Here is an 11,473-nt window from a genome sequence, read left to right on the forward strand (position 1 = left end):
TGCTTTATATTGAACATTAAAATAAAAGAAGGAAGCTTAGATGTAAAAATTAAGTTTGGAGAAGTGAAAGAAAACCCATGAACTATCCTGAAAAAGAAGTAAGATTAAAATACTATATTCAAAGATATGTGGAGAAGCTGTGATATGTTTCTTAGGAGAAAAAGTCAAGGAGAAAGCACATTTCCCCAAGAGGAAAGAAAGAAATTATGTCCAGATAAACAATAAAGATACCTATCAGTTGTGCCTGTGGATGTAACTGATTCATGGGATATTTTAATGTAGAATCCAAACCCATTATTTGAAGTGTTAGCAATTTTACTAAACCTATTTATAGTATTCTAAGGTATTTAAAAAATTATGATAATTTAAATATGAATTAAAATAATGTAAGATAATTTTAATTATAGTACAGAATTATTTTTATATTACCAACAAAATGTCCTCTTTTCCATAGTTGATAGCTGCACCTTCCAAAAGGACTCAAACAAGATGACTCTTTGTTTGATATTATGGAGTGACAGGTGTATCTAATTGAAATTCCTTTCCAAGCTGAACACCTTTAGTTCACTCAGTGACCCTTACAGGATATTGGATTCCAACCCAGCTATTATTCTGATTATTTTGTGTTAAGATTTGATAGTGCGTTCAATTCATGATCTCAATTCTGTGTAGTTATTGTCTTTGAAATATTGAAATGTTGGGTTTGTTCTTTTATTGGCAACTATTCTTGATTTTTTTCCAACTTGTATAAGATAACTTATCGTAGATTTCCTTGACTTATGTTTTTTTCTGTGATTTTGTTTTTGTTTTTTTTTAAGTCTGTTTTCTTTGTGATTCTGTTGGCCCATTCTGTAGGAAAGTGTCTGAAGTCACTGAGTAGAAAGTTAGAACAGTGTTGGACCCTGTAAGAAAAGAGAGAAACACAGTTATATGTGGAATATAAAAATAGAAGACCATTAGTAATACTTAGAATTAATAAATGAGGAAAATAAGCCATTGTTTCAAAAACTTGTAGAAATGTTTTGTTTCCTTTGAAGAACACATCCTGTTCTTTAATTCATCTTGTCTGGCTGAGGTTCAAGTCACAAATTAGATAAGGGTGGAAGTGCCCATCCCATGGTCTTCAAGGTGACATTGTTTCCCTGGGTCTTATAAAGGCTGTGCCTGAAGTTCTTCTAGCACCAAGGGAGAGAGACACCATGGCTTCCTCCAGGATTCTTCTGGTCCTGCTCTCTATAGCCCTGCTGGCCCTGACCTCAGCTCAAAGGGTCAATGAAGGTAAGAGGGGAAAAGCGTAGAGTTGGGCTACTTCTTTTAAGAAATCAATATCCAGAGAGTTGGCCAATCAAAGGGTAGGCCATATTACTCCCTGTATCATTCTTTTTTTTTTTTTTTTTGAGACAGGATTTCTCTGTATAGCCCTGGCTGTCCTGGAACTCATTCTGTAGACCAGGCTGGCCTTGAACTCAGAAATCTGCTTGCCTCTGCCTCTCAAGTGCTGGGATTAAAGGCATGCACCACCACTGCCCAGCCTGTATCATTTTTTTACTAATGACAAAATTACGTGTCTGAAAATGCCAGTTTATGTTCTAAACTAGCATCTTCAGAGCATAACATTTGCTATTTGAACATCCATATATTTTTCAAATCTACTCTTTGTATGAATAGGGTGGAAATGTTTTATAATTCACCTGGAAATTTTGTTTCCTTGCCAATGAAAACTTGAACATTTAGAATTATTGAGAACCTTTATTAAATCTTCATGTTTAATAAAAATTTCATTTATTGATTCTTCTACTGTATTGCAATACCATTTGCTTTCCGTGCAGAGTATTATAGTTTAGTGAACTACAGAGTTCCTGTTAGAATATTTATTTACCAAAATCTGGGCAATGTTAATCATAGAATGTTAGCAAAATTTGAATATCTCACAATACTCAAAAAATATGTTGTTGAACAAGAATGAATTTCTTGTTTATGTGATTAAAGAAAGTTACATTTTCCCTTAATGCCTTGGATAAAAGCAGGAGGAAAAATTTCAATATTCAAAAATGAAGCATTGAGGTGTGGTTAGTAGAATGAGTTATTCATTATAAATGGGTGGAATATATAACTTGATATGATGGAGGCTAAGGATGGCTATAAAGGGTATGATAGAGAATAAACATTTGTGGTATCAGAGAGTCAAAAAGATTTGTATTTGATTAAAAAGGTTTTGGATAACTCACTGAAATAATCAATGATGGTTTGGAAAGCTTGTCTTTTGGGAAAAAACTGTATGGGTAGTAAAATCTTGTTAGTGTAAACAATGAGTTGCAGGGCCATGGATGGTTTGATTCTCAAGTTGTATCTGTTCAGGGAGTCACATCATCAAGCATGGTGGTACACCATGAAGAAAGAAATTCAACTGATTGCTTAACTTCTTTTTTATTCATTTTCAGCCCATAAAGGAGACTAGGCATCTACTTTGGAAAATGATGGTTCATTGTATTGAAATGCATATACATGTGTATTGTGTATAATATATATCTTAATTTTTCTAGCAGTCTCTTTCGTCTTTTTATAGCTTCTTATGAGTTATAGAAGTGCACAGTTGGAATATATTGAATCAAATATTAAGGATTTTATATTTCTCTTTTAAAATCGTAGATGATGGAAGCGCTCTTCAAGAAGAAGGTCAGTCTTCATTTAAGGCGTTGCTCCATTTTCTTTCAGAACTTATCACAGTTTAGTTTTTGCTTACTTTTTTGTCATTTAGAAGTTCTAACAAAATTGGGTTTAGGAAGTTTCAAAAAGCAAAAGAGCAAAAACTCCCAATGTTTTCATAGTCTTCAGTCATGGTATTAAATACAAGCCTGTCTTTCATATCATGTCTCTTGTTTCAGTGAGATAGTGTCCGGATATTAGCAGAATACATGTACACCAGTCATTTGTAAACATTTTTTCTCTAAATAGTACCACAGACCAAAGTTAACAATGGAGTAATAGAAGTCTCTTGTGGAGAGGAAAGGGTTTATTTCACTTATGCTTTCAGGTAACAGTCCATTACAGAGGGAAGTCAAGGCAGAACTGAAGCAGGGCAAGAACCTAAGCACAGGCAGCAGTCCTGAGGCTGAGAAGGAGCATGGCTTACTGGCTTGCTCTTTAAGACCTTCTCATTCCACTTTCTTATATACCACATGACCAGATGTTCAAGGATACACTCTCTCCCATTGGCTGAACCATTCCCAATCAATCACTAATTAAGAAAATGTCCTGTGGGCTTGCCTGCCTATAGCAGGATCCTATGGAGGCATGTTTTTCAATTGAGGTTTATTTCTCTCAGATGACTTTAGCTGTGTTAAGTTGACAAAATACCAGCTAGAACAACATATACTTCATTGGAATAGTGAATATGTATGTAATTTGCTTAAATATTATAGTTATGCAATCATTAAATATTCCATTATAGATGTGGGAGAATCAAATAAGAGAAATTAATGAATAATTTTTTATTCCTTAGAAGCTAGAGGCAGATGGTACATGTTCTATCTAATACATGACTGGGGTATAGAGTTAGGTAAAGTTTAGTGCAAACAACTTAGCAACTGGAAGGTAAAGGAGATTTGGGCCAGTGGTAGAGCACTTGTGTATTCTTAATAGCGTTCTCACGCCCGGCCAGGAAGAACACAACAGACCAGAATCTTCTGCGGCAAAACTTTATTGCTTACATCTTCAGGAGCTAGGAGCGCAAACCCCCAGCCCCAAAAGCGAAAGCCACCCCAATAACATCTTTAGGAGCCAGAGCTCCGGCGCGCCAAAGCGCAGAGCGCGCTCTATTGTTTACATCTTTAGGCAGCGAGAGAGCGCAGGGCGCGCAGAGCCAGAGAGATGCCAGCGAGAGAGAATGGCGGAAAACCCCGTCCCCTTTTTTAGGAGCGTTATATTTCGCCTAGGACGCATCACTCCCTGATTGGCTGCAGCCCGTGGCCGAGCTGACGTTCACGGGAAAGGCAGAGTACAAGTAGTCGTAAAATACCCTTGGCACATGCGCAGATTATTTGTTTACCACTTAGAACACAGGATGTCAGCGCCATCTTGTGACGGCGAATGTGGGGGTGGCTCCCAACATCTCCCCCTTTTCTTTTAATAAGAGCAAATAGGCCACCCATATTAATGAGAGTGGAGATAGAGGTCAAATCCCCAGTGTGTAGGTAAAGGAGCCGTACACATAACCTCCTCCCAGGCTCATCACCCAGAGGGGTCCTGGTCTGGTCCCGTGTTGTTTTTCCTGGGGGAAGGACACTTGAACACTCAACCTTCTTGAAAGATGACATGTCTCCCTAGAATAGGCTCATATATGCCGCAGAGCCCTTCTATTGCAGTGCTTAGCCGTGCAACTCTCTCGGGCTGCTGAAGCACACTCACTCTATCCCGTGCAATGAGACTAGCCTCATGGGATATAAGAGCTGAGTGGCCAGCGACCTATTGCCTAAGCATAGATATATCAGGGGAAGCTCCATGTTCTAGTCCTGCAAGCGCCTGGGCAATAACCACCTTGTCTCTCCTAGTTTGGGCCTTAAGCTTACAGACCAATCAAAGAAGCAACACTAATCCACAGCAAAGTGTATCTCCAAATAATATCAATCCCACCCATTCTTTAAAGAAGGAAAATGCTGAGGAGATCCAATTGGGTAATCCTTTGGTCAGGGACAGGTCCAAGCGCGTGGAGTTGACCTGAAGTCTCAATTCCCGAAGGATCTGTTCAAATTCAGCCATCCAATTCTGTAACATATACTGAAAAAGACTTTTTGACAAATTAGCTGCCCTAGTAAATTTAACATACTGAATGGAAGTAAGACACAATCCCGGAAACTTTTGTTCACATCCCAGCTGAGTTATTTGTCATAATACATCTAGTTGTATCTGGACAAGATCTATGAGTTGATTAACCAGCATGAGACCTCTCTGTATCTTGACATTAGCTGAGGCCTGTTTATCTATGACTGTAGTCACTGAGGCTGACAAAGTGTTAATGGTGTCAGTCATCTGGACCTGTCCAGACAGAGCCAAGGCTGTCTGAATCAAGGCTAAACCCAGTTCCTAGTTAGTGGTAAAAAAGCAGGAGAATACTTGAGCATTATACATCACCGTCATTGGGAGTGGAAATGTCAACATTATCTCCCAACGCTGCTCTCTCTTTATTATTGACGCCCTGGACATCACCAAGACGAGGGACATCAGTATTCCCTTGGTCAGTCTGGATTTTTCGGGTGAGTCTTTCTGGTATCCAAAATGGGTTGTCTTCATTCTGTGGGAAAACACAGATAGCTCCCCTGGATCTTATCAAAATAGGATCCGGGCCATACCATTTATTATCAAGGACATTTTTCCATTTAACCATCTCATTGGGCCTATCTGGCTCTGAACAATGACGTTCAGCCGCAGTATGGCCATGAGCATCAATATTTAAAAAATTGAGTGTAAAGAGTGCCATAGACACAGACACTCTTGGTGCTCGGGGTAAAATCTCTTCAATTCCCCTCTTTTGTTTTATAAGATAGGCTTTGAGGGTGCGATGCGCACGCTCAACAATACCCTGTCCTTGAGGGTTGTATGGAAGTCCAGTCAGGTGGGTTACGTCCATCTGACGGCAGAACTGCTGGAATTTTTGAGATGTATAAGCTGATCCATTATCAGTCTTAAGGAGTTTGGGTTTCCCCCAAGCACTCCATGCCTCAAGGCAATGTTGAATCACATGTGAGGCTTTTTCTCCGGTTAACGGAGAAGCAAACATGATGCCAGAACATGTGTCAATGGACACATGGAGATATTGAAGTTTTCCAAAGGAAGAAACATGTGTAACATCCATTTGCCAGACCTGTAGAGGTCGAATACCGCGTGGGTTAATTCCCACATGAGGAACTGGCAAGAACTCACAGCAGCTTTGACATTGAGTAACAATGTCACGGGCTTCTTTTCTTGTCAAGGAGAAACGACTGCGTAATGTTTCAGCCGTCACATGAAAATTGTTATGAAAATTTCTTGCAGCCTCTACCGGGGATGATAGGGCAGCAGCCACCACTTTAGTGGCCTTATCTGCCAAATCATTTCCCAGAGCCATGGGGCCAGGTAGGCCTGAATGGGCTCTAACATGAGTAATATAAACAGGAAATCTTCTAGATAACAAAACTAATTGTATCTGCTGAAAAATATTGGCAACTCTACTGGAAGGCTTAATCACTCCAGCCACTTCTAAAAGATTTACTGCATTAACCACATAACAGGAATCTGACACAATATTAAGGGGTTCTAAAAAGGTTTTTAAAACTTCTAAAACCACTAAACATTCTACCACTTGAGGTGAATTTTCATTATATTGTTTGGATACCACTTTACCATTAGCCACATAGGCACCTATGCCAGTTTTTGATCCATCAGTATATACCACAATCCCATTTTTAAGTGGGTTTCTTACTGTTATTTGTGGAAACACAACAGATTGATTTTGGGCAAACTGTCTATTTGTCCTGAAAAGGAGGTAACTAAAACTGCCCAATCATTAGATGTGGCTGCCAAGGTTTGAACCTGTGCAGCGGTATAAGGTACAATTAAAAGATATGGACTTCGCCCAAAGTGGGTGATTGCTGCTTTTAGGCCTCTAAGGGCAAGCTGTGCAATTGCATCAGGATACCAATCTATTATTTTAGCTGGGGATACGTTTGGATGGATCCACAACAATGGCCCATTCTGCCACAAAACTGCGGTTGGCAATTGTGCTGTCTTAAAGACACACAAACTGAAAGGCTGCGAATCCTCAATACGTTGTAATTGTGCATTCTGTAAGGCTTTTTCCACCTTTTGTAAGGCCTGGTTAGCAGCTAGAGTAAGAGTCCTAGGGGAGGAGATATGAGGATCTCCTTCTAAAATACCAAACAAAGGCCTTAACTCAGCGGAAGGAATCTTTAAAAAAGGTCTGAGCCAATTAATATCTCCCAACAGCTTTTGAAAATCATTTAAGGTATGGAGGTGATCTCTTCTTATCTAAACATGTAAATATTGATTTCTCTCAAAGGAGGAAATATGCGTGACATCCATTTGTCAGACCTGTAATGGCCTGACGCCACGAGGGTTTACCCCTACGTGAGTAGACAAAATTTGACAACAATCTAAAGGCATTATTAAGTAATCAGAATCATTTTCAGTAGAACCAATCTCTCTGGCAGCTCTAGGAATACCAGAGGAAGAAAAAACAGCCATGTAGGCTTGGCAAAATTATTAGTTGAGCTATTTTGTCTCTTTGTGATATAGAAAAGACAACTTGAGGACAAGAACAGAGAACCTGAAGTTCCCCTTTATAATCTTGATCTACAACTCTAGGGTGGACAATAAGACCTTGTAGGCTGCAAGAGCCTGCCTCTGTCATTATTGTCCAGTGGCTTCACCTGCTCGGGAGAGCGCCTTCCAGGCCCTAATAGCCTTTTCATCTGATTCAGAACTATTAAGAACTGGCTCCTTGAGCTCACCTAGTGATGAGTATAGGCTCCTTCTCCTAGAAACCTCTGCTGATTGATCTTTTTTCTTTTCTTTTTCCTTCTCCTTCCTTCTAATCTCTCCCCAGGTATTCTTACCTGACCTAAACTTTTCCTCAGGTTCAAGACCCGTGGAAAGGCCTGTATGCTTATTTTGTGTACCATATTTTCTCTTTGCTCCTACTCTCTCTCCCCGCTTTACTTCTGATAGATTGTCCTGAATTTCATCTAGAATCCGCCCTGCCTTAACCACTTGATAACATGTGAAAAGGAACAAAAGGGCTTCTAACACTAGAAAAAATTCAAGGCCAAACATTTTCCACTTTACTTCTGATAGACTGTCTTGAATTTCGTTAGAAAGTTCAAGACCAGGCTTACCTCGTAAAGCTGTACTCACTGGTACTCTGTTCCCCCAGCTGAAAAGTTCTGAATTCATGCAGTTGAATCCTTCTTAACAGTCTGCTTTACGGGAACCTTTATTACCGCGACCCGCAGTTCTGGTTCTGGAATGAGGGATCTTCCTTGCGCCGGTCCCGAGTTTTCTTGTATTTTTTCGTCCCGGATTTCAGCACCAATTCTTAATAGCGTTCTCACGCCCGGCCAGGAAGAACACAACAGACCAGAATCTTCTGCGGCAAAACTTTATTGCTTACATCTTCAGGAGCTAGGAGCGCAAACCCCCAGCCCCAAAAGCGAAAGCCACCCCAATAACATCTTTAGGAGCCAGAACTCCGGCGCGCCAAAGCGCAGAGCGCGCTCTATTGTTTACATCTTTAGGCAGCGAGAGAGCGCAGGGCGCGCAGAGCCAGAGAGATGCCAGCGAGAGAGAATGGCGGAAAACCCCGTCCCCTTTTTTAGGAGCGTTATATTTCGCCTAGGACGCATCACTCCCTGATTGGCTGCAGCCCGTGGCCGAGCTGACGTTCACGGGAAAGGCAGAGTACAAGTAGTCGTAAAATACCCTTGGCACATGCGCAGATTATTTGTTTACCACTTAGAACACAGGATGTCAGCGCCATCTTGTGACGGCGAATGTGGGGGCGGCTCCCAACAGTGTATTGTGCATTAGACTGTAGGTTCAATCTATGACAGCAAACAAAACCATTAAAAGTCATGTAGCTATTTGTCTTCAGCATATTTCTTGAATTGTTAATGATTCTGCCACTTAGTTTGTAATGCTATTTTAAACTTTGTGCATGTGTATTGTTATTTCTTCACAGATGCCCTTGAAATAGGAGACTCCAACCAACAACGTGAGATATTTTAACTTCAATTAAGTTATTTGGAGTTATTCTGAATGATGTCTATCAAAATCTGGACTACTGATCTAGTATAAAGTACCTCTAATTTATTAGATTGACAAAACCTCATGTCTAAGCTTTAAAAATTTTCTCTTCCCACTATTCTACTACTTAGTTATTAGCTCCACATTGTAAAAAGCTTAAAAAATCAAAAGAGACAAAACAATAATAATAATAATAATAGCAAAATGAGTAAAATGATCCAGGTGGTGGTGGCAAATGCCTTTAATCCCAGCACTTGGGAGGCAGAGGCAGGCAGATTTCTGAGTTCGAGTCCAGCCTGGTCTACCGAGTGAGTTCCAGGACAGCCAGGGCTATACAGACTCAAGGGGGAAAAAAAGAAAGAAAGATGAAGAAACAACTCTTCCCCCCTCTCCTTTCTTCAGTTGTCCTTGTGGTGACACACATATTTCGGGTTTCCTGAAAGAAATGTTCTGATTATTTACCTTTGCAACAGCTAAATGGTTCATGGTTAGAATACTTGAGGTACCCATCTAATAGATGGTGAAGTTTGTGAGTAACCATTCAATTCTAAATAACTAAGCATAGAGAATTATAGATATCAGAGTACAGGAGGAAAGGAAAGACTTCCTACAAAAGATGGTATAACCCACAGCTAAATCTATGCTTTCATTAATCTATATACACATTCATTAGACTTAGAAGGTTAAAAGTGCCATATAGTTGATATAAGTATGAGGAGCTGAGTTAGTATCATGGTGTGAAAGATATTACTCATGGCAAATTGATTTTATACCCATCCTCTAAGCAACAGACATGTTATGTAACATCATGTTTAAAATGACATTTTTATATTATGATTTCTCTTAGACACTGAGAAATATGAAAGAACACAGGCACTTTCTTATGTATCATGCCAAGTTCATGTTCTGGAATGATGATGCTATATAAAAATAGCAGCACCAAAAATATAAAAAGATAGGGGAGAATAAATTTGGGACAGGCAAACAAAATGGTCCTCACTAAGTAATTATACACTCTCAAGCAAGATCCCTTTGTCACTATTCTTGCATATATTGGACCTAGTCACTATTTATTATCATCTACCACAGTAAAATAATTTCTCACTAAATTAACTCAGTGATAGATTGTCTGTTTAACTTGTTATGCCCATGAAGTTTCTTTCTGTTTTTGATTTTCTGGACGTGTGTTCTCTCTCCCCAAAGATGATGATATACATGAAAGGCTAAATGAAATAAAGAATCATTTTCAAGATCAAATAAGTCAGCATGGTAAGGAAGCCATCAAGTCCAAGAAAGGGAAGAATGGCCCACGTAGTAGACGAAGCTCTGATGATGACAACTTGGAAGTCCAGGATCACCAGAGTGGAAATGAACAAGCAGGAGGTGGCCAAGGAGGCCGTGGTCGCAGTGAACTAAAAGGCCAGAATGGAAAAGGTAGCCAGAAAGGCAAGAAAGGAAAAGGTGGCCAGCAAGAACAGAAAGGAAAAGGTGGCCAGCAAAAACAGAAAGGAAAAGGTGGCCAGAAAACAAAGCGTGGAAAAGGTGGCCAGAGAAGCCAGCAGGGTCAGTACAACAGGAGTCCTAATGACCAAAAAAAAAAAAAAAAAAAAAAAAAAAAAAAAAAAAAGGAGAACCTACTAAAGATGGTCTCCAGTGATTCCCTCAGAGCAAATTAAATTCTATCATTTAGTAAACTTCTTTTCCAATTTCCCAGTTTTTCTCATTATTCTGAGTCTTGCATCTTCTCTTTCACTCCAACACTTTTCCCCAGCTCTGTTCTTGCCATTCTCACCACCTAGCATTTAAATACAGAAAAAAAACCCTCCTCCCTTCTCACAGCAGCAAGTGTTTCCTCTGCCCCATCTGAATCTCTCATCAAATTAGTTTAATATGTTTCTAGATTTTTCCCTCTTTTATCATCTCACCTTCTTTTTCTTCTTTCTTCTTCACTTTCTCCTAACCTCTCCCCCTCCTTTTCTCTCTTCTACTTTCTTTTTCTCTTGTTTAATATTTTTCTTCCTTCATTCTTCCATTTTCCTGTTTTCCTTTCTTTCTTCTTTCTTTTTATTGAGACAGGGCTTCATTTTGTAGCCCAGCCTGACCTGAAATTCACCATGCAGTCCATGTTTGCCTCACATTCACTGATCTTCCTGTCTCACTATTCTGAGTGGAATTAGGCATGGGTCACCATGTCCATCCAGCAACATAATGCATTTTAATGAGACTACTGGGTGTTGAAGGTATCAGACACATGTTTAGGAGTATTTGACTTCTAAAGTCCTTCTCTTTGTTTCAGATAATGTTCAAGAAGTTTACCAGGAGTAAACCACTGGGCCTGGCCTTTCCTCAAGTTCAAAGCATCAATAAAACCAGCAGCATAAATACCTTGGCTTCTGTCTTTCTTCTAGGATTATGGCTCTCCAAACTGATCTGTGCCCTGGAGATGTTAGGGAATTGATAGTGGCTTCACATGTTTTTGAGAGCAAAGGATAATATTCTTGTAATCATTGACCAAATTATCAATATACAAAATTTCTTAGTTCAAGAAGAAACTAACATTGCAATCTTCAATGACAATTATTTCTTTTTTTCAAATTCTTTTATCAGATATTTTCTTCATTTACATTTCAAATGCTATCCTGAAAGTCCCCTATATCCTCCCCAGTACTGCTCCTGA

General features: G+C 39.5%; 1 protein-coding gene across 1 annotated transcript; it reads left to right on the forward strand.

The window, feature by feature from the left end:
• Positions 1-1,177: 1,177 nt before the first annotated feature.
• On the forward strand, positions 1,178-11,173 carry 5430401F13Rik (RIKEN cDNA 5430401F13 gene). Its single transcript, NM_001244628.1, has 5 exons — positions 1,178-1,278; positions 2,650-2,676; positions 8,732-8,764; positions 10,000-10,359; positions 11,093-11,173. Exons 1-5 carry the CDS (start codon positions 1,200-1,202, stop codon positions 11,119-11,121), a joined length of 528 nt encoding a protein of 175 aa, NP_001231557.1. The 5' UTR covers positions 1,178-1,199; the 3' UTR covers positions 11,122-11,173.
• Positions 11,174-11,473: the final 300 nt, after the last annotated feature.

This window comes from Mus musculus, chromosome 6, assembly GCF_000001635.26.
Source record: "Mus musculus strain C57BL/6J chromosome 6, GRCm38.p6 C57BL/6J".
NCBI lineage: Eukaryota > Metazoa > Chordata > Mammalia > Rodentia > Muridae > Mus > Mus musculus.